This window comes from Notolepis coatsorum (assembly GCF_963971535.1).
Source record: "Notolepis coatsorum genome assembly, chromosome: 11".
In the NCBI taxonomy this organism is placed as follows: domain Eukaryota; kingdom Metazoa; phylum Chordata; class Actinopteri; order Aulopiformes; family Paralepididae; genus Notolepis; species Notolepis coatsorum.
The window spans coordinates 83,329,410-83,353,929 of record NC_140175.1 but is presented as its reverse complement, the minus strand read 5'-3'; the positions used below and the strand labels follow the sequence as shown (position 1 = coordinate 83,353,929).

The 24,520-nt window shown below is 44.0% G+C and overlaps 1 protein-coding gene across 1 annotated transcript in view; it reads right to left on the bottom strand.

The window, feature by feature from the left end:
• LOC311237168 (patatin-like phospholipase domain-containing protein 7) overlaps positions 1 to 24,520 on the bottom strand; it is a 147,796-nt gene that overhangs the window by 21,465 nt on the left and 101,811 nt on the right. Inside the window, exons 25-29 of the mRNA XM_084324977.1 lie at positions 22,475 to 22,657; positions 20,825 to 20,943; positions 6,580 to 6,736; positions 6,104 to 6,220; positions 1,352 to 1,421 (exon numbers count right to left, since the gene is read on the bottom strand). Coding sequence (XP_084181103.1) covers positions 1,352 to 1,421; positions 6,104 to 6,220; positions 6,580 to 6,736; positions 20,825 to 20,943; positions 22,475 to 22,657 — 646 coding nt within the window. The remainder of the gene's footprint in view (positions 1 to 1,351; positions 1,422 to 6,103; positions 6,221 to 6,579; positions 6,737 to 20,824; positions 20,944 to 22,474; positions 22,658 to 24,520) is intronic.

The window sequence follows — 24,520 nt, the reverse complement described above, 5'->3', positions numbered from 1 at the left end:
TTCCACTATCGTTTGGGATTCAACCTCGTGAGGATTACAACTCGGGCTAGCCTCATGGACAGAGGCTGGCTGGCTGTCATCATTGCTATCGAGCATTTGGATTACAGTTATTGCTTTGCTGCTGATCGTTGGATTTACAAGGACTGACTCCTGTACGTGGAGTCTCTTTATTCTTCATTGAATCAGACTGAGTATCCGAACATTCCTCTACCCTCTAGGCCTTACAACCCCGGAGGGAACCCATTGTCTCCAGGCGGTACCAGCGTTGCCTTCTATAGTTGCTATTATACGACCGGTGGCATCAACTTAGACCCATCGTAGGATTCCTGCTATTCCTAGTGACTCATGCTATTGACTGACTTTACGCATATTCTTCGCCATACAAGCGCAACCCTAATTCTCATTCTGTAACCTAATGTTGCATAATAATAAAATACCCTCAAATACAATTTCTTTGTCAATGCCGTGTTCTTGTGAGTGTTCACCATCTATATTTGATGTACTGTCTGGCCAGTAATTAAAGTACATAACTAGCAGTGGTTTAATCTATCACAATCTTTAATACAGTCAGGGTTTTGTAACCCCTCAGTTACAGACATACTACCACAGACAGCCTGAAACAGGATGTGTAGTTTAGACGCATACTACCAGAGAGCCTGAAACAGGATGTGTAGTTTAGACGCATACTACCAGAGAGCCTGAAACAGGATGTGTAGTTTAGACGCATACTACCAGAGAGCCTGAACAGGATGTGTAGTTTAGACATAGTGCTGCACGATTAATCGATTTTTAATCGAAAAACGCATTTTATTTAATTTTTTATACTTTTTATTTATTTTTTTAACCAGGAAGTCCCATTGAGATACAAGATCGGTCTGGGAGAGGGAGGTAAGGGGTTTTAGATTGTGTGTTGTGAAGTTTAGACTTCAGAGAGGGAGAGTAAAGCACAGAAAAAAAGGTACCGTTGGGTACCGGTATCGATTCCCAGGTAGAAATAGAAAAATTCAGGCTCGGTGTCCCGAAAAGACCCACGCGTAGGCCAGATGCAAGCCGCATTTTACAATAAACCTCTGTGGGGATGCTTATATATTTCTTTTATAATAATCACAAATGTAATCAAAATCGCAATTAGATTATTTCCCAAAATCGTGCAGCCCTATTTAGACGCATACTACCAGAGAGCTTGAAACAGGATGTGTAGTTTAGACGCATACTACCACAGAGAACCTGCAACAGGACTGTGTCATTTATATACACTTACTACCACAAAGAGCCTGAAACAGGAGCTCAGGAAACTTAAAGCGTGCAAACAGGCAGTTCCTTGGTGGCGAGGTCTTTTCTTGTTGCCTACCGTCAGTGTGGACCCTCATGGAGGAGGCTGTGATGTCAGTGGTGATGTTGAAGTATGGAATCCAAAGGTCCTGGACAGACAACATGTTACATCAGCATGACGTCATACAGACCCATCTCACTTCAAATGATGTAAATAAAGTACTAATCCACCACAGGGAAAAAAGGTACATAATGTACCGTACCTTACATTATAGCCATAGGTAATATTGGATACGTATTCTATCAAAAATGTAATATGTGTACGTAAGTACATACATAATAAGTACACAATAGGTTATGTCTAACCTTTTCGCCATAAACAATCCATGAGCTAGTTTTGTATTGTAGTATGACTCGTGTATTATGTCTGTCCATTCTCTATCTGCTTGGTTGGCCTGCATGCATTTTTTCTGTTTTCGTATTGTTCCTGTCTCTTTTGTTTCTCTTTCTTTCCCGGGCTGCGCCCCGGGCCGATGTAACTATTGGTTGAGGGGCGCAATATAAATAAATGTATCATATCATTATGTCTTAACCATAACCGTTAAGCGAATGTTGTGAATAGTGGATGATTAGCAATGAATAGCAATGATTGTTGGTTCAACTCCTGGTAAATAGCATTCGTTTTGGACTTTTGTCGATACATTACATAAATATTTCGTACATTACACAGCTCCACGTACATTATGTAGCTTTTCTCCTGTGGTCAATTAGTACTTTATCTTCTGATGAGACAGAGGCAGCATAACATTAGGCATACATGTAGATGGACTTTCCACATCTGCAAAATCCCATTTAGTATGTTCCTATAAACTGTAGACTCTGTACAAAACTGTACAACAGTGACTCCTTTGGATCGTCCGCCCCACTGCATGAGCACCTCCAACACGTCTTAATTTTTTTGAATGTCTGCTTTGATGTGGTAATCATATGAAAATGTTAACATTAATATTCGATTTTCATTCGAGTTTGCCTAATTGCAGCCTATTCATAGTCAAATTATAGTCCAGAGAGACAGACTACTGCTGGCATGATGAAGCAGAGAGACAGACTACTGCTGGCATGATGAAGCAGAGAGACAGACTACTGCTGGCATGATGAAGCAGAGAGACAGACTACTGCTGGCATGATGAAGCAGAGAGACAGACCACTGCTGGCATGATGAAGCAGAGAGACAGACTACTGCTGGCATGATGAAGCAGAGAGACAGACTACTGCTGGCATGATGATTCAGAGAGACAGACTACTGCTGGCATGATGAGGCAGAGAGACAGACTACTGCTGGCATGATGATTCAGAGAGACAGACTACTGCTGGCATGATGATTCAGAGAGACAGACTACTGCTGGCATGATGAGGCAGAGAGACAGACTACTGCTGGCATGATGATTCAGAGAGACAGACTACTGCTGGCATGATGATTCAGAGAGACAGACTACTGCTGGCATGATGAAGCAGAGAGACAGACTACTGCTGGCATGATGATTCAGAGAGACAGACTACTGCTGGCATGATGAAGCAGAGGGGCAGACCACTGCTGGCATGATGAAGCAGAGAGACAGACTACTGCTGGCATGATGAAGCAGAGAGACAGACTACTGCTGGCATGATGAAGCAGAGAGACAGACTACTGCTGGCATGATGAAGCAGAGAGACAGACTACTGCTGGCATGATGAAGCAGAGAGACAGACTACTGCTGGCATGATGAAGCAGAGAGGCAGACTACTGCTGGCATGATGAAGCAGAGAGACAGACTACTGCTGGCATGATGAAGCAGAGAGACAGACTACTGCTGGCATGATGATTCAGAGAGACAGACTACTGCTGGCATGATGAGACAGACTACTGCTGGCATGATGAAGCAGAGAGACAGACAGACTACTGCTGGCATGATGAAGCAGAGAGACAGACCACTGCTGGCATGATGAAGCAGAGAGACAGACCACTGCTGGCATGATGAAGCAGAGAGACAGACTACTGCTGGCATGATGATTCAGAGAGACAGACTACTGCTGGCATGATGAGGCAGAGAGACAGACTACTGCTGGCATGATGAAGCAGAGAGGCAGACTACTGCTGGCATGATGATGCAGAGAGACAGACTACTGCTGGCATGATGATTCAGAGAGACAGACTACTGCTGGCATGATGAAGCAGAGAGACAGACTACTGCTGGCATGATGATTCAGAGAGACAGACTACTGCTGGCATGATGAAGCAGAGAGACAGACTACTGCTGGCATGATGAAGCAGAGAGACAGACTACTGCTGGCATGATGATGCAGAGAGACAGACTACTGCTGGCATGATGAAGCAGAGAGACAGACTACTGCTGGCATGATGAAGCAGAGAGACAGACTACTGCTGGCATGATGATGCAGAGAGACAGACTACTGCTGGCATGATGATTCAGAGAGACAGACTACTGCTGGCATGATGAAGCAGAGAGACAGACTACTGCTGGCATGATGATTCAGAGAGACAGACTACTGCTGGCATGATGAAGCAGAGAGACAGACTACTGCTGGCATGATGAGGCAGAGAGACAGACTACTGCTGGCATGATGAGGCAGAGAGACAGACTACTGCTGGCATGATGAAGCAGAGAGACAGACTACTGCTGGCATGATGAAGCAGAGAGACAGACTACTGCTGGCATGATGAAGCAGAGATACAGACTACTGCTGGCATGATGAAGCAGAGAGACAGACTACTGCTGGCATGATGATTCAGAGAGACAGACTACTGCTGGCATGATGAGACAGACTACTGCTGGCATGATGAAGCAGGGGAGCAAACCAGATTCATCCTTAGACTACCATATACGACCAAGCCTGTCTGATCATCCATTATTAACCAGTGGCTGGCTAAATTTGGAACTCCCACGTAGGATAAAAGCCATGGTTGTGTCATCATTCTGGAGCCTCTCAGCCCCATGGAGGGTTGGGCTCCAGGAGTGTTCCTCGTTCTCCGTGTGTTCCTGTCAATAAAGGCCATCGATTGAATCCACCTTTGTCTCCTGAATCTCTGTCCAGCTGGCTCATACATATCAATCCAACAAATTCAGTTTTTAATATCTATCACTACTGCTGGCATTCTGGCAGTCTGTTAGTTGTTAAGGTGTTTTGTTAGTGGTTTTCAGGGCAGCTTGTAGTCAATTGAAGAAAAATAACAATTCTAAATGTCACCGTATCTCCTCAACTCATACTCTACCTGCAGGCCTTGTACTCATTATAACTGCAGCAAAATGAATATTGGATGGGAATGTTCTGAAAAGTTTACTCATTAATAAATGTTTTAGTTTAGTCATTTTATTCTGCACTGCTTTTCAAAACGACAGAGTCAGGACTCAGGTGGACTGTGGGCCAGTCTCTTTTGGGGAGGTGTCCATATGACAAGAATATCAGCAGTGTGTTTTAAAGAGTCTGGTTCCAAGCAGGGCAGCTCTGTTCAGCTGTAAACACTGGACACAGAACTGAAGAGAAGAGCTGTTGAAAAGCCCTGGAAAAAAGATCCATTTCAAGAACATCCGCTTTTATTTCTGATCTTGAGTCATTACATGAAAATATTCACCAGAGCACCCTTTCTCGCTCTTCATGAAGTCCCATGCATTATTAGACCCGTGTGCAGAGCGCTGCAAAGGGGGTACTGCCATCACTGCTATCGGTGTATCAGTCTGTCGGACCATATTTCCTTCAGTTCTACTGTAGTTCAAGTTGGATAAAACTTTGTACATGCATTGACAGCAGGCCTGACTTCTCAAATATTTTTCAAAGCCATGGATTAGCACGGCAGTTCTTTCCCTCAAGGAAAGAGATGAAGCATTAGAATCTGGAGATATGGACAAAATAAAAAAGAACCATCTCAGGAGAGAAATTAAAATGGCGAGGATGGAATATAAAGGGGAAGATTGAAGGGCAGATGAACAACAATGACAAGGAGTGTCTGGAGAGGACTAGAATATCACAGACTTAAAGGGGAAGAACAACAACACAACCAACATCGCTGCCTCTCTACCGGACGAGCTTAAACACGTCTACACCTAGTTCAAAAACCCCTCCCCCACCCGCCAGGCCTGCCCCCGCCACACAGTCATCGGTTATATGACTGACTAATAATCCTTTATAAAGCCTCTTGAAGTGAGAGTACTGATTCAGAGTCAGTTAGTTTGAATAAACTCATGAAGACTAGCATTCCTAGTCACTGACCACAGATCAGCACTCCTAACCTGGGCAGCTTAGTTAATATGGGGCCCTGGTCTCGGGCGTGCACCCACCTCACTGACCACAGATCAGCACTCCTAACCTGGGCAGCTTAGTTAATATGGGGCCCTGGTCTCTGGCGTGCACCCACCTCACTGACCACAGATCAGCACTCCTAACCTGGGCAGCTTACAGTAGTTAATATATGGGGCCCTGGTCTCTGGCGTGCACCCACCTCACTGACCACAGATCAGCACTCCTAACCTGGGCAGCTTACAGTAGTTAATATATGGGGCCCTGGTCTCTGGCGTGCACCCACCTCACTGACCACAGATCAGCACTCCTAACCTGGGCAGCTTACAGTAGTTAATATATGGGGCCCTGGTCTCTGGCGTGCACCCACCTCACTGACCACAGATCAGCACTCCTAACCTGGGCAGCTTACAGTAGTTAATATATGGGGCCCTGGTCTCGGGCGTGCACCCACCTCACTGACCACAGATCAGCACTCCTAACCTGGGCAGCTTACAGTAGTTAATATATGGGGCCCTGGTCTCAGGCGTGCACCCACCTCTATCTGTTTGCTTTTAAAGACGTTGCTGAGGCTGGAGTTGAAGGCGGCGCCAGAGAACATGGAGGTGACCGGGTAGGTCAGGTCCAGGATCTTCTTAAACACCGACGTCATTTCCTGGAGGGGAGAGGAAAGCGAAGAGAAGGTCAGGGCGATATGTTTTCTCACGTCCCCGTTCCAGAGGTTCAACGTGGGTTTGTGCCCTTGCGCAACGCACTTAACCCCAAACTGCTCCAGTTGAGTTGCTCAGTGGCCAACAGTGTGGCAGCGCAGCTCCCAGGTGTGATTGGAACTGTGTGAGTGTGAAGCAGTTCAAATGAGTTCAAATCACCTGTTGTTTGTGACCAACATGTCTGCGATCGAATACTATGAATAAAAGATGAAATTACTTATCAAGATGGAGATAGATTCTTGCTGTGTAATTCAACTGGCTATACCACTCAGTCTCTTTTTTAATCTCTCTCCCTCTCTCTCACCATGGCCCAATCTCTGGCCCTCATCCTCATGCGGCTGTGGCTGCGGTCCTCAGCATACAGCGCCCCCATCAGGGAGCCGATGGAAGTCCCGCCAACCAGATCCACTGGGATGCCTGACTCACTGAGGGCTCGCAGGATCCCCACCTGAGAGCAACCCCTGAGACGGAGAGAGAGAGAGAGAGAGACGGAGGGGAAGAGACGGAGGGGGAGAGGGAGAAAGAGGCAGAGAGAGACAGAGGGGAAGAGAGAGAGCAAGAGACAGAGGGGGAGAGAGTGAAAGAGGCAGAGAGAGAGAGACAGAGGGGGAGAGAGTGAAAGAGGCAGAGAGAGAGAGACGGAGGGGAAGAGAGAGAAAAAGGCAGATAGAGGGGAAGAGAGAGCAAGAGACAGAGGGGGAGAGAGTGAAAGAGGGAGAAAGAGAGAGAGAGAGAGAGAGGGTAAGAGCGAGAAAGAGGCAGAGAGAGAGAGAGAGATAGACAAACAAAGAGACAGAAGGTGAGAGAGAAACAAAGAGACGGAGGGGGAGAGAGAGAAGGAGGCAGAGAGAGAGACAGAGAGAAAGAGACAGACGGAGAGGGGAAGAGAGAGAAAGAGGCAGAGAGATAGACAGAAACAAAGAGACAGAGGGTGAGAGAGAAACAAAGAGACAGATGGGGAGAGAGAGAAGAGGCATATAGAGACAGAGAGGGGAAGAGAGAGAAAGAGGCATATAGAGACAGAGAGGGGAAGAGAGAGAAAGGGGCAGAGAGCGAGACAGAAACAAAGAGATAGAGGGGGAGAGAGAGAGACAAATAGGGAGAGAGAGAAACAAAGAGACAGGGCGATAGAAAGAAAGAGGCAGAGAGAGACAGAGAGAAAGAGGCAGAGAGGGAGAAAGAGAGAGAATATAGACAAACAAGACAATGGAATAGTGAGAGACAGAAAGTGGAAGAAAATAAAAGGGGAGAAAGAAATGGGACAGAAGAGACCATGAGATAGAGACCATGTCCCAGTCATCACACGCATGGTCAGGCACACAGGCAGGTGCTGACGTACACAGACAACGCCAACAGCATTACAGAGGAATATAAATTATGGTTGTGCTCTGCCATTCATTATCATGCCTGTGGCCGCCGCCAGCAATAGGTACAGGACAAAGTCATCAAGGGAAAGTAGCCATGAGACACGTTCTCTATTGTAAGAACCAAAATACATCTGAAGGAGATGGAAAAACTCAGGGGGCACATAGGACTGAATGAGGATGGACAAGATTATACTGCCATACTTTTTCAGAACATATTGTTATGCGATATAACATAAAATAATAAGTATCTTTTATAGGTCTACCGGTACTTTTACATTTATAATCTACCGGTACATATGTTTTTCCTGTAGGTTCATACTCTCAGTGGAATATTGTAAGATGATTAGTGATGATGACCAAGCTCCTGGTATTAAATGGATCTAGTATTTGTGGGGATTAACGAAGCACCCCTATCAGACTCTTCTCAGTGTCATGTTATTATATATATAAAACAATTATAATAACAATTAAGATGCCTGTACTGAAAACAATTCAAGTGGGACTTGCCAACATTAGCAGAGAGATACGCGACCTTAAGACAGAACTGAAGAACGACTTGAAAACGACACAAGAAGAATTAAAGACAGAACTGATGACAGAACTCAAAGATTTTAAAAAGGAAATTAATCAAGAACTGAGAGCTAACGCACTACAGGCCAAAGCACAAAGCACCAGAATACACGAGGCAGAGGCGCGCATCGGAGAAACAGAAACATGGAATATGACAGTCAAGGAAACACTCCTCATGTCTTTGGAACAGCAGAGAGCCATGCAAGAAGCGCTAACGGACATGGAAGGGAGGTCCAGAAGAACAAATATGCGCATCTATAACGTACCGGAGGGAACGGAGAAAGACTGCCCTCTCCCGGAGTTTATTGATAAGCTGCTAAGAACTGAGCTCTCACTGCCGACAGATACCGACCTGCAGATCCAGCGGGCCCACAGAGCATTGGCTCAAAAGCCAGGATCCGATGCACCACCTAGGTCGATTATAATAAACTTCCTCCAATTCACTACCAAAGAGATGGTCATCTGTAAAGCCTGGCAGAAGAAGATCGAGATCGAGGGCAAACGCTTGTCGTTTGACCATGACTACGCGACGGCGGTGATGCAGAGGAGAAGAGAATATGGTGGCATCAAAAGGGCACTGAAAGTAAACGGGATTCGCTTCCAGACACCCCTCGCTAAGATCCGAATCCACTGGGACTCCGGCACACGTACATATGACAGCGCCGAGGAAGCCGCACAGGATCTGAAGAAGAGAGGAGTCGCTGTGGAGGAGCCAGCCCCCCGCGCTGCTAGAACAGACCAGGACGAGCGACTACAGCGAGGGCAACCGTGGCAGCGCGCTGGAAGGAAGGAGAGACACCCGGGAGACTCGAGCGAGAGGGAGAGAGGAATAGCCCAGCGAGCAAAGAACAGACTGCAGGACTTTCAATGTACCACCAGCAAATAAATCTCAGGGTGAGAAATACATAGCATAATAAGACTGGTGAGTTAAGTCAACGTGACGTGAGTGAACTGCCCGAATATGTCGCGGACTATGGGCTGTATTGTGTTGTTTTGACTCGCTTAACGCTAGACGTTCCGAGTTTTTGTTGGATCTAATGCGGACTAGCTGTAAGCTATTCACGTGAACGCTGAATAGCCCCTTGACCCAAATGACTGGATGACTATTAGTCTCCCTTTTTTATAGTTTAACAGACTCCACTTGATTATTGAAAGACCGACGAGAGTCACTCAGGCACGCTGTAGGTAGACTAGACACTTTTTTTTTTTTTTTTATAGCTCCTTTTTTTCCGCGGGGGCCTGCACTTGAGTGGAGTCTATCCCCCCACCCCAACGGGACCTAAGCCATGGGATGGCCAGCGAACGTCTGTTTTTGGAAGCCAAGTATTGTTTTTGTTAATGTTACACCTGTTCTCTATGTGTATATGTCTAACTGTTCATGTTTAGTAATGTGTGAATTCCGGGTTGACAGTGTCAGGTTTAAGTTGTTAAAGCACAGATGAGTAGAAACTTTAAGGTGGTATCTATAAATGTAAATGGTCTGGTTAACCCAGTTAAACGGAGCAAAGTCATAACCAAATTGAAACGTGAAAAAGCTCAAATTATCTTTTTGCAAGAAACTCATCTCTCTCAGATGGAGCACGAGAAACTCAAGAAATATGGATATAGGAAATACGTTCTATAGCTCGTTTAGATCTGGTCATAAACGAGGTGTTTCTATACTAATTCCTAACTCATTAAATTTTGAACTTATGACAGAAACTAATGATAAGGAAGGACGCTATGTCATGATAAAATGCAAATTAGAGGGCAACTTGGTTACGCTGCTGAATGTATATGCCCCACCGGGGAGCAACAAAGGTTTCTATAAATTCATATTTGGTCTGATAGCAGCGGAGTCTGAGGGGATACTAATCTGTGGGGGAGATTTTAATACTATTCTTAGTCGTGAGCTGGACACTACAAGCCATAGGGTGAACAGGACTCCACAGACAAAAATAATGAATGCTTCACTCACAGACTTAGGAATGTTTGATGTATGGCGAGATCTCCACCCATCTGAGAGAGACTACACCCACTATTCTGTTCCTCACTCTGTTTATTCAAGAATTGACTATCTTTTTATGTTTAGAGGTGATAGACATAGGATAATGGATTGTACTTTGGGAACTACTGACATATCAGACCACTCTGCAGTCTATATGACTTTACACTTGGATAGTAGGCCAAGGAACACACTATGGAGGCTTAACACAGGAATATTGAACAACAAAACAATTGTTGAAAGTATTAGGACCGAATTAAAAACATATATAGAGATTAATGACAATGGTGAGGTTAATCCAGTGATTGTTTGGGATGCCGCAAAAGCTGTGCTAAGGGGGAAAATGATTGCCATCACAGCAACACTGAAGAAGACGAAAGAACGCAAATATCAGGATCTAACCCAAAAATTGACATCTATAGAGCAACAGCATAAAAATACTCCAACTAGTCAGCTGCTACAGCAAATTAGGGAAACAAGAAAATTGATTGACGAAGTCTATAAAGATGACATTGAGAAAAAAATCTAGATTTTTACGTCAAACGTATTATGAATCAGGCCCAAAGGCTACTAGATTATTGGCCAGAAGGCTGCGAAAGCAACAGACACAAAATACAATTAATAAGATTAAAGATCCCTTAACTGGAGTAGTGTCCAGTAATTTGGGAGATATAGAGAAGGCCTTTGAATCATACTACAAAAACCTATATACACAACCAGCACAAATAGATAGTGAAGCCACTATTGCATTCCTGAGATCTCTTGACCTGCCCTCAATTGGCAAAATGCAGAACAAAATTATGACTGCAGAAATCACTATAGAGGAGTTAGACAGGACAATATCTAATCTTAAAACTAACAAATCGCCAGGTAGTGACGGCCTTCCAGCAGAATGGTACAAAGCTTTTCGCCAGGAGATCATGCCATTGCTGGTGGCCTCATTTAACTACACTCTTAGAGAGGGCATCCCCCCTCCCTCCTGGAGGGAGGCGACTATAACAGTACTTCCCAAGGAGGGTAAAGATAAGGAATTATGTAGTTCGTTTAGACCAATATCGATCCTTAATTTGGATTATAAGCTGTACGCCTCCATTATCACAAAAAGATTAGAACAGTTTTTGCCAGACCTAATAAGCACGGACCAAACTGGATTTATATCTGGTCGCCAAACCTAGGATAACTTAAGACGAACACTACATATTATGAATCAGATTAAACAAACCAACGTTTATTCTGCCTTGTTAAGTATGGATGCGGAAAAAGCGTTTGATTGTGTGAGCTGGGACTATTTATTCTTGGTACTAGAAAGGTTAGGATTCAAGGAAGATGCAATTAGGTGTTTTAAAACACTATATACAAGACCCACAGCGAGAATAAAAGTAAACGGTCGGTTAACAAATCCGATCGCCCTAGAACGCGGTACACGCCAAGGTTGTCCATGTAGCCCCGCCCTGTTCGCGATTTTCATTGAACCGCTAGCCCAAGCAATTAGGGAAGACCCCAATATAACGGGTATTAATATAAAAGAAACAGAGCATAAGATAGCATTATACGCGGATGATGTCTTAATTTACTTAAAAAACCCCAGTCTGAGCCTCCCTAGACTAATGGACCTTATTGAAACCTATGGTCAACATTCGGGATACAAACTAAATATAGGAAAAACACAGATACTTACATATAACTATACCCCCCCAAGAGAAATAAAAGAAAACTACAATTTAAATTGGAACATGAAGTCCATAAAATATCTGGGAGTAAGGCTGACTAAGGACTTAACAAAATTGTATGAAGCAAATTACCAGCCCCTAAACACACAAATTAAAAAAGATATAGAAAGATGGTCATTAGCCCCCCTGGATTTCACCTCCAGAATAGACTCAGTAAAAATGAACGTAGTCCCTAGACTACTATATCTTTTCCAGTCCTTGCCGGTGGAAATCCCTGCTAAACAGTTTAACGAGTGGGACAGGATGATTTCTAGATTCATATGGAGCGGGAAAAAACCGAGAATTAGGTTCCGGACACTCCAACTCCCTAAAGAGAAGGGAGGCATGTCCCTCCCAAATCTGAAGGAGTATTACTATGCAGCGCAAATAAGACCTTTGGTCTGTTGGTGTGAAAGGGACTACGAAGCGAAGTGGAAGGACATTGAAGTGAAATCACTTGATATACCACTCCAGACAGTAATTGGTGATAGACAGCAGGCCAAGACCCTATATAGAAACTTAAACCCATTTATTGTACACACCCTACAGACATGGTTCAAAACTGTGAAACAATTCAAGTTAGAAAAAAGGATTAAGATCTTGAGGTGGTTTGCCTTCGATTTAGGATTTAAACCAAGAATGTATGATCAAACATTTAAGGAATGGGCTCTCCGAGGTATTACCTCATTCAGCACAATGGTAGAGAATGGAGAACTTGTGAGCTTTCAAACCTTGAAAGATACATACGGTTTGGATAAACACGACTTCTTCAGATACCTACAACTACGCCAGTACTTTCTAAAAGAGGTAAAGGTGTCTGAGCCCAATACCCCAATAGACAGTGTTATTCAGATATTCATTCAGGCATACAGGGACAAGATGAGTAAAACTGTGTCAAAATTGTATAATAGCTTTGTTCAGGCCAGAACTGACTCCACAAGTTACATTAAGACAAATTGGGAAAAGGAATCAAATATTGAAATAACCGAAGACGAATGGGAGAACATGTGCAGAACTCAATGTAGCTCGACTAATTCAAAAACATGGAGAGAATTCTGCTGGAAAAACTTGACTAGATTCTTCATAACTCCCAAAATCAAATCCCGACAAGTAGGCATAGAGCAACCATGTTGGAGACAGTGCGGCCAGAGGGAGGCAAACCACTCTCATATCTTTTGGAATTGTCCAGGAATTCAACGTTATTGGCAAGATGTTCACTCCACCATGCAGGTTATATTGAATTTTAAGATACCGGAGACCTTCTCCTATTTGTACCTGGGTAACTTACCTGAGGAATTGGTAGGAGGAGACAGATATTTGATGAAAATATTTTTAGCAGCAAGTAAGAAAGCGATCACGCGTCTCTGGTATCAACAAGAACCTCCAACAAAAGAAAAATGGTTGGGCATTATAGGCGAAATATACACAATGGAAAGACTTACTTTTACTCTCAGATTACAGGAAGAGAAAGGTTTGAAGTACTGGGAAAAGTGGGACTTTTATATGATAATGACGACAACCAGTGGATGATGTATTGATGTATAGTTGTAAAGAATATTTGCCATACCTATAGGGAAAGTAAGAGAATTGAGAACTCAGCATGTGAAAAGTATATTTTTGTAAAGTGACACTAATAATGCAGCCCGGGATTGTGTTTTTGTTATGTCTTGTTGTTTGTGATTGTTTGCTTATTGTGAAAAACAATAAAAAGAAAGTTATAAAAAAAAAGATGCCTGTACTGCAGTTTTGGAATATCTACATTATGTCATATTGTAATATCAATATGAATTCAAAAGGCTTATTGTTCAGCAATCCTCAATCTGGTACCAGGACCAAACCTGGTCCTCAATCTGTACTGAGCAACACTGTCTATTCATAAGCCACACAGTAAGCTTAGGCATGCTGCTAGATTCTCTTCAAATACTTTATAACATAATACTATATATAAAAGTAGTACATTGTTAGATTGTGTTTGTTGGACCTTTTTGTAAAAAGGCTTTGTGTGACGTCTTCAAGCAGGCTGTAAAAAACATTTCAAACTGTACTCCTCCAGAAGATTGAGAACTATTGTCCTGATGAACCACCACCACAGAACCATTGTCCTGGGGAACCACCACAACAGAACCATTGTCCTGGTGAACCACCACCACAGAACCATTGTCCTGATGAACCACCACCACAGAACCATTGTCCTGGGGAACCACCACCACAGAACCATTGTCCTGGGGAACCACCACCACAGAACCATTGTCCTGCTGAACCACCACCACAGAACCATTGTCCTGGGGAACCACCACCACAGAACCATTGTCCTGGGGAACCACCACCACAGAACCATTGTCCTGGTGAACCACCACCACAGAACCATTGTCCTGGTGAACCACCACCACAGAACCATTGTCCTGGGGAACCACCACAACAGAACCATTGTCCTGGTGAACCACCACCACAGAACCATTGTCCTGATGAACCACCACCACAGAACCATTGTCCTGGGGAACCACCATAACAGAACCATTGTCCTGGGGAACCACCACCACAGAACCATTGTCCTGGTGAACCACCACCACAGAACCATTGTCCTAGGGAACCACCATAACAGAACCATTGTCCTGGGGAACCACCACCACAGAACCATTGTCCTGGGGAACCACCACCACAGAACCATTGTCCTAGGGAACTACCACCACAGAACCATTGTCCTGCTGAACCACCACCACAGAACCATTGTCCTGGGGAACCACCACCACAGAACCATTGTCCAGGGGAACCACCACCACAGAACCATTGTCCTGGTGAACCACCACCACAGAACCATTGTCCTGGTGAACCACCACCACAGAACCATTGTCCTGGGGAACCACCACCACAGAACCATTGTCCTGGTGAACCACCATAACAGAACCATTGTCCTGGGGAACCACAGTTAAAACATGCAACTAGATGTTGCAGGTCTCTTTTGAAACAATTACATGTTGGTGTTTTTGACTAATTCTAATTGTGAATAGTTTCAGAATTACCCAACTCTTTTTGTTCTGCGTTTTCACCTTTTCTCCCAACCCCAATGTTTGTCTTCTTATCACCCGATAGCGAGGAGTTTCACTGGGAGATCATAACGTGTGTGGAGGTTCACTCCATCTCCCCCAGATCACCCTACCTGCTGAACAAGTGCCCCGACCAACCAGTAGGAGTCACTAACAACCAGGACTTATACCCAACCGGCTTCCCACTGACACTTGTGTTCGTAGGGATGACTGACCAAGCTGGAGGCACCACTGCTGGGAATTTAACCTGGTCTCTGCGGTGGTAGGAGTGCTTAGACCTCTACACTACCCAGCTGCCAGTGTTACCTCTCTAACATATCAATATGTGATATACAAATGACTAAGGATGTTCGACAAGGACCAGTGTTTCCCCTACCATTGCCTTGGCGGGGCGAGCAACGGGACCCCCCGCCCCCCCTGAAAAAATTATAAATATATATATATTTTTTTATAATTTTCTTTTTATTAAAGTTTGCTTTAATCAGAGCAACGTTGGCGAGCTAGCTAAATTATACATAAATCGGTTTTCATATAAATCAATCAATTCACTAAGACTTTAAAACGGTGGTGCGGCACGGTCTACGGAGACGCAGAAAAAAACCTACCAAATCCATTCCGAGAAAATCCTGTGGGAAACACTGTCCCTGTATTGTACATAGTTCATATGTGTGTTGTCACTACTGTATGTAAAATTGTAAATAAGTTAATTTATGTGTTAATATTTATTTACCTAATTTATGTGCAATCGTTTAATTTCAGCTCAGTGTAGAGAAATGCACCGATACTAACAACTACTGCGCGTGTCTATGACGACACTGTTGACACCACGTATTCGTGACACGTTCGCCCCGCGACAACACTAGTAGTTTTGGGGGGCCTACCACCCCCCCTGAAAAAAATCCTAGGGGAAACACTGAGGACCAATACTGGGTTTTGTTTACAATTGATATTAACAATATCATTGTATCCAACCTGTTAAGCCTGCTTTTCTTTATCATAAATCGATCAATAGAGACCGTATTAGATCCCCAATTATCATATCATGGGGTATCATTGGAAAGCCACACTCATTGGCTACAACCCTGTCCAAATATGTTCGAGATCGGCAAATGATTGACGGAGCTATTGACGGGGGTGGTAGTGTGTACTTTGGCGCACACCTCACATATCGGCATGTAACTCGAGAACCGCTGAACAGATTTAGTCACCTGAAAGGGCAATTGACAGGCAACAAATAGGGCTTTTTTTTTTTTGAACTTTCTTTTATTTTGTGTCATATTGAACATCACATTGCATTAATCATACAGTATAATATACTTGATTCACATAGTCAATGACATTTGTTACTCAGGCTCTTCCCTCTTATTCAATTTGTTTAAGGTATTCAGCGTAATCAAAATAAGCTGTATAATCCGAGTACGCCTCTTAAACAACCCAGTGGGGAGGGATTTTTACAATATTTTTTTATGATTTTTTTGTAGGATAAGAAACGAAAAAATAAATAGAAAAATAAATTTAGCAAAAGGAAAAAAATATATACTCTAACAGAAAAAAAAGAACAACAAAAAAAGAAAAGAAAGAAAAGAGAGAGGGCGTCAGGCTCATGCTAATGTATCTCCAGGTACAAGGTTACAAGTGACCATCTCTGCATAAACATATCTTTTTTCAGTTGCAATTGTGCAGTCATTTCTTCCATTGTATACATCTGTCTCAGTCTCTTGGTCCATTGTTTGATTGTCGGTGGTTGATTTTGTAGCCATGCCATAGTTATCATTTTCCTTGCTATTAACAGTATCACTCTCAAGATATATAACGTATCTCCATAGTATGTGCCTTTCGGTATACATCCCAAGATATAGTACGATGGATTCAGAGGTAAGTCAAGATCTAGAATGGTTTTAATCTCATTTTTGATATTCATCCAAAATGTCTGCACCCTTGGACAGTCCCAGAAAATATGTGTATGATCTCCGATCATTCCACATCCTCTCCAACATAGTGGTGAGGACCCACCAGCAAATCCGGAGAGAACTTGAGGAGTCCTAAAGTACCTGACCTTGACCTTCCAGTCAAACTCCTTCCACATTGGGCTATTTGTGATTTTATGATTGCTTGAATGGCTGTCCTCCCATTCTTCATTTTCTATGATCACATTAGCTTCCAACTCCCATTTTTCTTTAATATAGGTGGTGTCTCCTGGATTGTCTAGTTGTAACATGTTGTAAATATTGGATATCTGCTTTCTTTCCATCAAGTTTTTTTCTATTGTGTTTATAAAGTACCGCTCCACATTTGTTGGTGGTCTCTTAATTGCTTCCCACTCACTGTGAGTCATTACATAGTGTCTTATTTGAAAGTATCTAAACATGTCTTTCGAAGGTAGATCAAAACATTGCTGTAGCTGTGCAAACGATTTAAAACAGTCTCCTTCCATTAATTGATTGATAGTAACCAGGCCCAAATCCGCCCATTTTTTAAAACCCCCATCCTCCATAGCTGGCCGGAATTCTGTATTGTCTGCTATTGGCATGGCCCTAGATATTGATCGTGGACCTCCCCCCTTTTTCCTTACACTTTCCCATACCTTTAATGTATTTGTAATCCATTTGTTACCAATCTTAATTTTTTTCCAGTATGCTTTCCCCAGGAATATTATGGATCTGAGAGGGGTCTTTGGAATTGAGTTTTGCTCAATCTGTACCCATCCTGAGTCTAGGTCCTTTTGTATCCAATGCACAAGTATGCGTAATTGAGCTGCCCAGTAGTAGTTTCTTAGGTTTGGTAGACCAAGACCACCCTTGTTCTTTGGCAAACATAGTGTTTTAAGCCTTACTCTAGGTTTTTTCCTCTGCCAGATAAATTTGGATAGGAGTTTATCTAACCTTTTAAAGGTAGTGGCAGGTATTGGTATAGGTAGAGACTGGAAGAGAAAAATAAGTCTAGGTAGCACATTCATTCGAATTGATTCTATTCTTCCCACTAGGGAGAGAGGTAAAATGTCCCATCTGGCCATGTCTGATTTGATTTGTACAATCAACTTTTCGTAGTTTGCTTGATATAACTGATTGCTGCTGGGAGTCAAAATGATTCCTAAATACCTGAATCCGTCTCTAGCCCAATGGAAGGGTGCTATACTATTCAGATGTATTGGCCATGTTCCCACTATCATCATGGCTTCTGATTTGGTCTCATTTAAGTTATAACCCGACAGTTCGCCGTAATTTCTTAAATCCATCATTATGTTTGGAATTGATTCTAAAGGGTTTTTGATATAAAGTAAAATGTCATCAGCAAATAGCGAGATCTTGTGTGTAATGCCTTTTTGGTCATCTATTCCCTGTATCTGAGGGTTTGATCTAATCATCTCCGCTAGTGGCTCTATGCCAATCGCGAATAGTAATGGAGACAAAACGTCTCCTTGGCGTGTCCCTCTCTGTATGTCAAAGAAGTGAGAGCAGTGACCATTCACCCTTACTCTAGACTTAGGATTTTTATATAAACATTTTATCCATTCTATAAATGTGTTATTGAATCCCATACCTTTCAATGTTAGTTCAAGGTACAGCCAATCAACTCTATCAAATAGGGCTTTAATTCTATCTATATATATTGTATCGAAAGAAATGCACACCCGAGCCGGTAGAGGTCAGCAAAGTGGCGCATTGCGAATCGTCCTCATGAGGGCCCACATGTGGGCCCTTGGATGTTAAGAGGTTAATGTTTTTTTTCTTTTTTTTTTCCAAGAGTAAATACCATACCCCTATCAAAACAGCAGTCAAAGTGTATATTTAAATTTTTACCGATGTTTTGTACGATTTACCAAAAATACGAATTTATCGGAGAAATGCTAATTATATCTCTTTTATCGTAAAACCGTGAGGAAATTACTAAATCCAGATTTAACCCCGCCATTGGAAAGATGAGCCTTTTCCCTATCCATAGATGTATGATTTGGCCATAATAAGGTCAAGGTCAAGGTCAAATATGAATTTATAATTAAAATCGATTATCATTCATTACTGTATCTACAAATCCTTCCGTTTACTCATCTTCCCTTTATTCATTTGCTTAGATTTTTTGTACACATGATCTCAATAAGGTGGAGAATGAGCTCAGTGATCTCAGCTTGGCTTGCTCACGCATTGAGATCTGGAGAGGGACATTTGGAGGTGGTCTGAGTCTTATATGGCCACATTCTAACCATTCGGGGTCGAATCACAGCACAATCGCATCCCAAAGGTCAGTGAATACCACAACCACAACACCAGAGGGAGTTCCACAAATCATGTTCAACCCAGATTCGGCTCAAACAAGGGACTAAACACGTTTAGCAATTATGCCACAACAATGTGGAACGCCCTACCCTCAGCCGTAAAATTATGTGAATCCCTACCCACCTTCAAAACCGCTCTCCCACGGGAGGCTGACATTTCGAAACTGGCCCTGGTAAATGTCCAAACCCCCCCCCCACCCAACCCCCTCCAATGTACAGTTTCTTCCCCCTCAAATGTATATTAATCTCTTTTAGAAACTCCATCTGTAAATAAACAGTACTGTATATTTGTATATCTGGTCCGTCATGAATGTCTGAATGTAGCAGTACTGTATCTGTATGTCGTGTATGTCATAAATGTTATGAATTGAAAATGGGGGACCCTGATGTAAACAAGACGAAAGTCTTTCTCTGGTCTGCATCCCCTTAACAATTGTGTGTATTGAGCCGTACTGTATTGTACCCATTCTGCAATCCGTTAATAACATTTTCAATCAATCAATCAAACCCTATTACATTATCTAATTTGCATTAGTCTTAATGTAGGTGTAGTGTTTATTTGCATATCGAGGAATCACCAGCAGGAGAGACACGTGCGGAGGAGAGGCATTCTAATGCCGGGTGTGTGAACAGACTGCCACACGACAGAAGGTTAACCCTTTACTATCACACAACCGACGGTCGCCGTTAACCGGCTGTCGTGTGACAGTGAAAGGGTTAACCTTCTGTGTATTGTCACAGTGAAAGGGTTAACCGTTTTGATAGTGCGGCGGTGAGCGGGTTAAGAGCTGTCTAGCTTGTGATGGGGTCGCCCAGATGGGATCTCAGAGACCAGGTCTGAACGGGGACAGAGAGAGACATTTAAGGAGCCAACCGTGAGGACAAAAGAGGACAAACAAACGGGAGAAAAGAAAACAAACGAGCAGAAGAAGAGAAGCCAGCTGGTAGAGAGGCATCAGGAAGAGGAAACTAGAACATTTATGCATTAGGAGTAGAGGCAATCCATCACTATTACCGCTTTGAAAGAGAAAGCTCTACAGCTGTATTAAGGTTATAAATGAGGCTCTTTATTTTTGTTCCGTCTTTGCACTTTCTTTTTCCTTCAGAAACGACAAGGGCTACAAGGACAGGAAGACAGACCAATGTTGTAATGATAATGAGTTTAGTTAACGGGGGTCTGGGGTGAGAGGTGGGTGGACATAAAAAAGGTCCCGCTGGACACCAACAATAACAAACCCTTCCTGATATTTTTATATTATTCTGTGTGAGTGTGTGTGTGTGTGTGTGTGTGTGTGTGTGCATCTAATATACACCTGGGCCCTGACCTTAATATAAAAAGGTTCTTCCGCACAAATGTTGTGCTTATGACCAAATCCAAGACAAAGTTGTGATTTATGAATGAGTAATCTTAAAGTCAAAAGCTTTCTCTCATTATCCAATGTATGAATGCCAAGATATATCACTTCCCTCTGTTTTTATCATATATATATTTTTTTTAATAATCCTGAGATCAAATCTAGGGAGAAACGCTTTGATAAATGAGGCCCCTGGTCGTTTTGGTTAATGAACGTCTTGGCAACTACAGTACAAGTGTTACAGTACCTGGCCCCTCCCCCTCCCAGGATGAGGGCGATGGTGTTGCCAGTGAGGACACGAGCCAGACGGGAGAAGTCTGAGTGGCGATCAGCTGACTTCTGGAATACACGCTGGTACATCTCCCTCTGGAGAGGAGAGAGGAGACGAGAGAGGGACAGGGTAGGAGAGGAGAGAGGGACAGGGGAGGAGAGGAGAGAGGGACAGGAGAGGAGAGGAAAGAAGAGAGGGACAGGGGAGGAGAGAGGGACAGGGGAGGAGAGGAGAGAGGGACAGGGGAGGAGAGGAGAAGAGAGAGGGACAGGGGAGGAGAAGAGAGAGGGACAGGGGAGGAGAGGAGAGAGGGACAGGGGAGGAGAGGAGAGCGGGATAGGGGGACCGTGGGAGGAGAGGCAAGAGGAGAAGAGAGGGACAAGGGAGGAGAGATAGAGGGACAGGGGAGGAGAGGAGGGGAGTGGAGAGATGGACAGGGGAGGAGAGGAGGGGAGTGGAGAGATGGCCAGGGGAGGAGAGGATAGGAGAGAGAGGGACAGGGGAGGAGAGGATATAATAGAAACGGGCAGGGGAGGGGAGGGGAGGAGTGGAGAGAGAGACAGGGGAGGAGAGAGAGGGACAGGGGAGGAGAGGATAGGAGAGAGGGACAGGGGAGGAGAGGATATAATAGAAAGGGGAGGAGAGAGACCCAGGGGAGGAGAGGAGGGGAGTGGAGAGAGGGACAGGGTAGGAGGAGAGAGGGACAGGGGAGGAGAGGGGAGTGGATAGAGGGACAGGGGAGGAGAGGATAGGAGAGAGGGACAGTGGAGGATAGGAGAGAGGGACAGTGGAGGAGAGGAGAGAGGGACAGGGGAGGAGTGGAGAGAGGGACAGTGGAGGAGAGGATAGGAGAGAAAGGGTCAGGGGAGGAGAGGAGTGGAGAGAGGGACAGGGGAGGAGAGGAGGGGAGTGGAGAGAGGAACAGGGGAGGAGAGGAGGAGAGTGGAGAGAGGGACAGGGGAGGAGAGGAGGGGAGCGGAGAGAGGGACAGGGGAGGAGGAGGGGAGCGGAGAGACAGGGGAGGAGAATAGGAGAGATAGGGACAGGGGAGGAGAGGAGGGGAGTGGAAAGAGGGACAGTGGAGGAGAGGAGAGAGGGACAGGGGAGGAGAGGAGAGCGGGATAGGGGAGGAGAGGGGGACCGTGGGAGGAGAGGCAAGAGGAGAAGAGAGGGACAGGGGAGGAGAGATAGAGGGACAGGGGAGGAGAGGAGGGGAGTGGAGAGATGGACAGGGGAGGAGAGGAGGGGAGTGGAGAGATGGACAGGGGAGGAGAATAGGAGAGAAAGGGACAGGGGAGGAGACCAGGGGAGGGGAGAGAGGAGAACAGAACAGAGTACATTGAAGAAGAGAGAGAGAGATGAAAGGAGGGAAATGAGAATTAGGAAACGAGAGCTCAGAGAAAATTAAAAAGATGGACTCAAAGCATTAATAGAAGCAGACTCACAGTTAAGGTTGAACAGATAGATAAAGCAGAATAATGTCCATTGTGTGTGTGTGTGTGTGTGTGTGTGTGTGTGTGTGTGTGTGTGTGTGTGTGTGTCTCTAAGTCAGGGTCAATTAACTTCAAGTCAATTAACTCAAAATAACTTTTTTATGTTATACTTTGGATTAGTTGGACCACGTACCAGTTTGGGCAGGCTCCTCTTGGAGAACACCCTGCGTGGGCAAGCCAGGTGCAGGTGTCTGGAGATCCAGCTGCGCATGTTGAGCCAGTCCACGGTTCCTTTGGGCGGAGGTCCATCCTCTCTGTGCAACAACACCAGCTGCTTCTGGGCCCTCACCGCGCTGGCCTCCAGCATGCGCTCCAGCTGGCAGGGAGGAGGCGGCGACGCATGGATCAGAGCCACGTGATGAAGCACTCATCACAACAAACTAATAATATCCTCTCTGTCTGTTAATAATATCCTCTCTGTCTGTTAGTTCATCAATCAGTTGGTTTGGTCTAGGGATGACGCGCCGATAACGGTGTTGGATATTGGGGGGGGGGGATATCTCTGTGTAACGTGCTATAAATTAAAGGAAAGGCACTTTCTCTGGCCAATGACCCCAAGCTGATAGCTAAGCTATACTATCCCATGTATGTGCATGCACACGTGTGTGTGTGTGTGTGTCTCTAGGAAAGACATTTAATAAAACATGTGATAACTCATTCTGTGCCTGAGCAAATATTGATCCACCTCTCTGTTGTCATCCCCTACTGCCGGTAGAAACACCCTGGTCCCCCCGTCCCCCATTCATTGCTTGGAATCGCCAGCATCGACTCAAGCACACATCAGCACAGGCTGAAATGTCTGTTTATTTTCTCCCCGTCTTCTCTCAATGACCAGAAGACAAAGAGGGAAGGAGCTCACCTCCTATGACGTGCACTTTATACCAGCAACCTTGTTGTTGAAGCAGGACAACATCTTTAGAAATGGAACGATTGACGATAGTATAGGTAGAGTATAAAAATAGGTACCGTAGTTATGTCAGAGAATGTACCAACTTTCTTGTGTTTTTTTTGTGTTTTTTTATTGTCAACTGGTAGAAAGAGTCTCTCTCTCTCTCTCTCCACCTCCACCATCCCTCCAAGGATAAAGTGTGGACTATTCACAGTCATTAAGGCAGCTAAACCCAGGGGGCAGAGGTGTGATTAAAAAGGGGTGAGTTATGTATGATGGGATGTGACCTTAATCCCCTTCCCACCAAAACACACCCACCTGCTCTGCAGAGCTCCTACTAGCACTAACACCAACACTAGCACTAACTAACACACTAGCACTAACTAACACACTGACACCAACACTGGCACTAACTAACACACTGACACCAACACTAACTAACACACTAACACCAACACTAGCACTAACTAACACACTGACACCAACACTAGCACTAACTAACACACTAACACCAACTAACACACTAGCACTAACTAACACACTCAGGGTTAGAAATTAAAAAAAAAATTCAAGGGCTTTTTTTGCCCCCCTTAATTGATTTTCGGGGGCTTTTTTTTGTATTTCGGGGGCACTGAATTTTTATGATAAACGGTAGGGGTGGGACGGTTCACAAAATGGACGGTTTGGTTCGTATCACGATTTTGGGGTCACGGTTTTCAGTTCGATATACGTTAATTTTTATTAAAAAAAAATGTAACACTCAAATCTAAACATGCTTCTCATTTATTAAAAATAAAATAAAAGGTTTACAGTGTTTACAGCCTTAAATAATGTTTGGCACACAAAGACCGAACTGACTGAAAAATATAGGCTACATTTGTCAAAGTATTAACTTAGTACAAACAAACAATATGCTCAGCCAGCACTAGACTTTCCTTTCTTTAATTAATATAAACACACAAAAACAATGTCAACCATGTTTAAATTCCCTGATTGTCAGTTCTTAATGGAAAGATTCGTTTTCTGCTTGAAATTATTATGTTTCTGTCTACATTTATTTAGACTAACATTATTTAAATATTGAGTGCAACTGTGGTGGATTACGTAATTCGGTGAGTTGGAACTATCTATGGGTTGGCGCCGGGTCCCCACGGACATTTTAGCGTGTGGCACCTTCAGCTCCGGTCACGTTAGGAGCAGTTCATAACATCAACAAGCAGCACGAAAGCGATAATAGTCCCGGTTGGAGTTAGTAAAACACAGTTGTATGTTAGCCTTCTTGGATGTTAA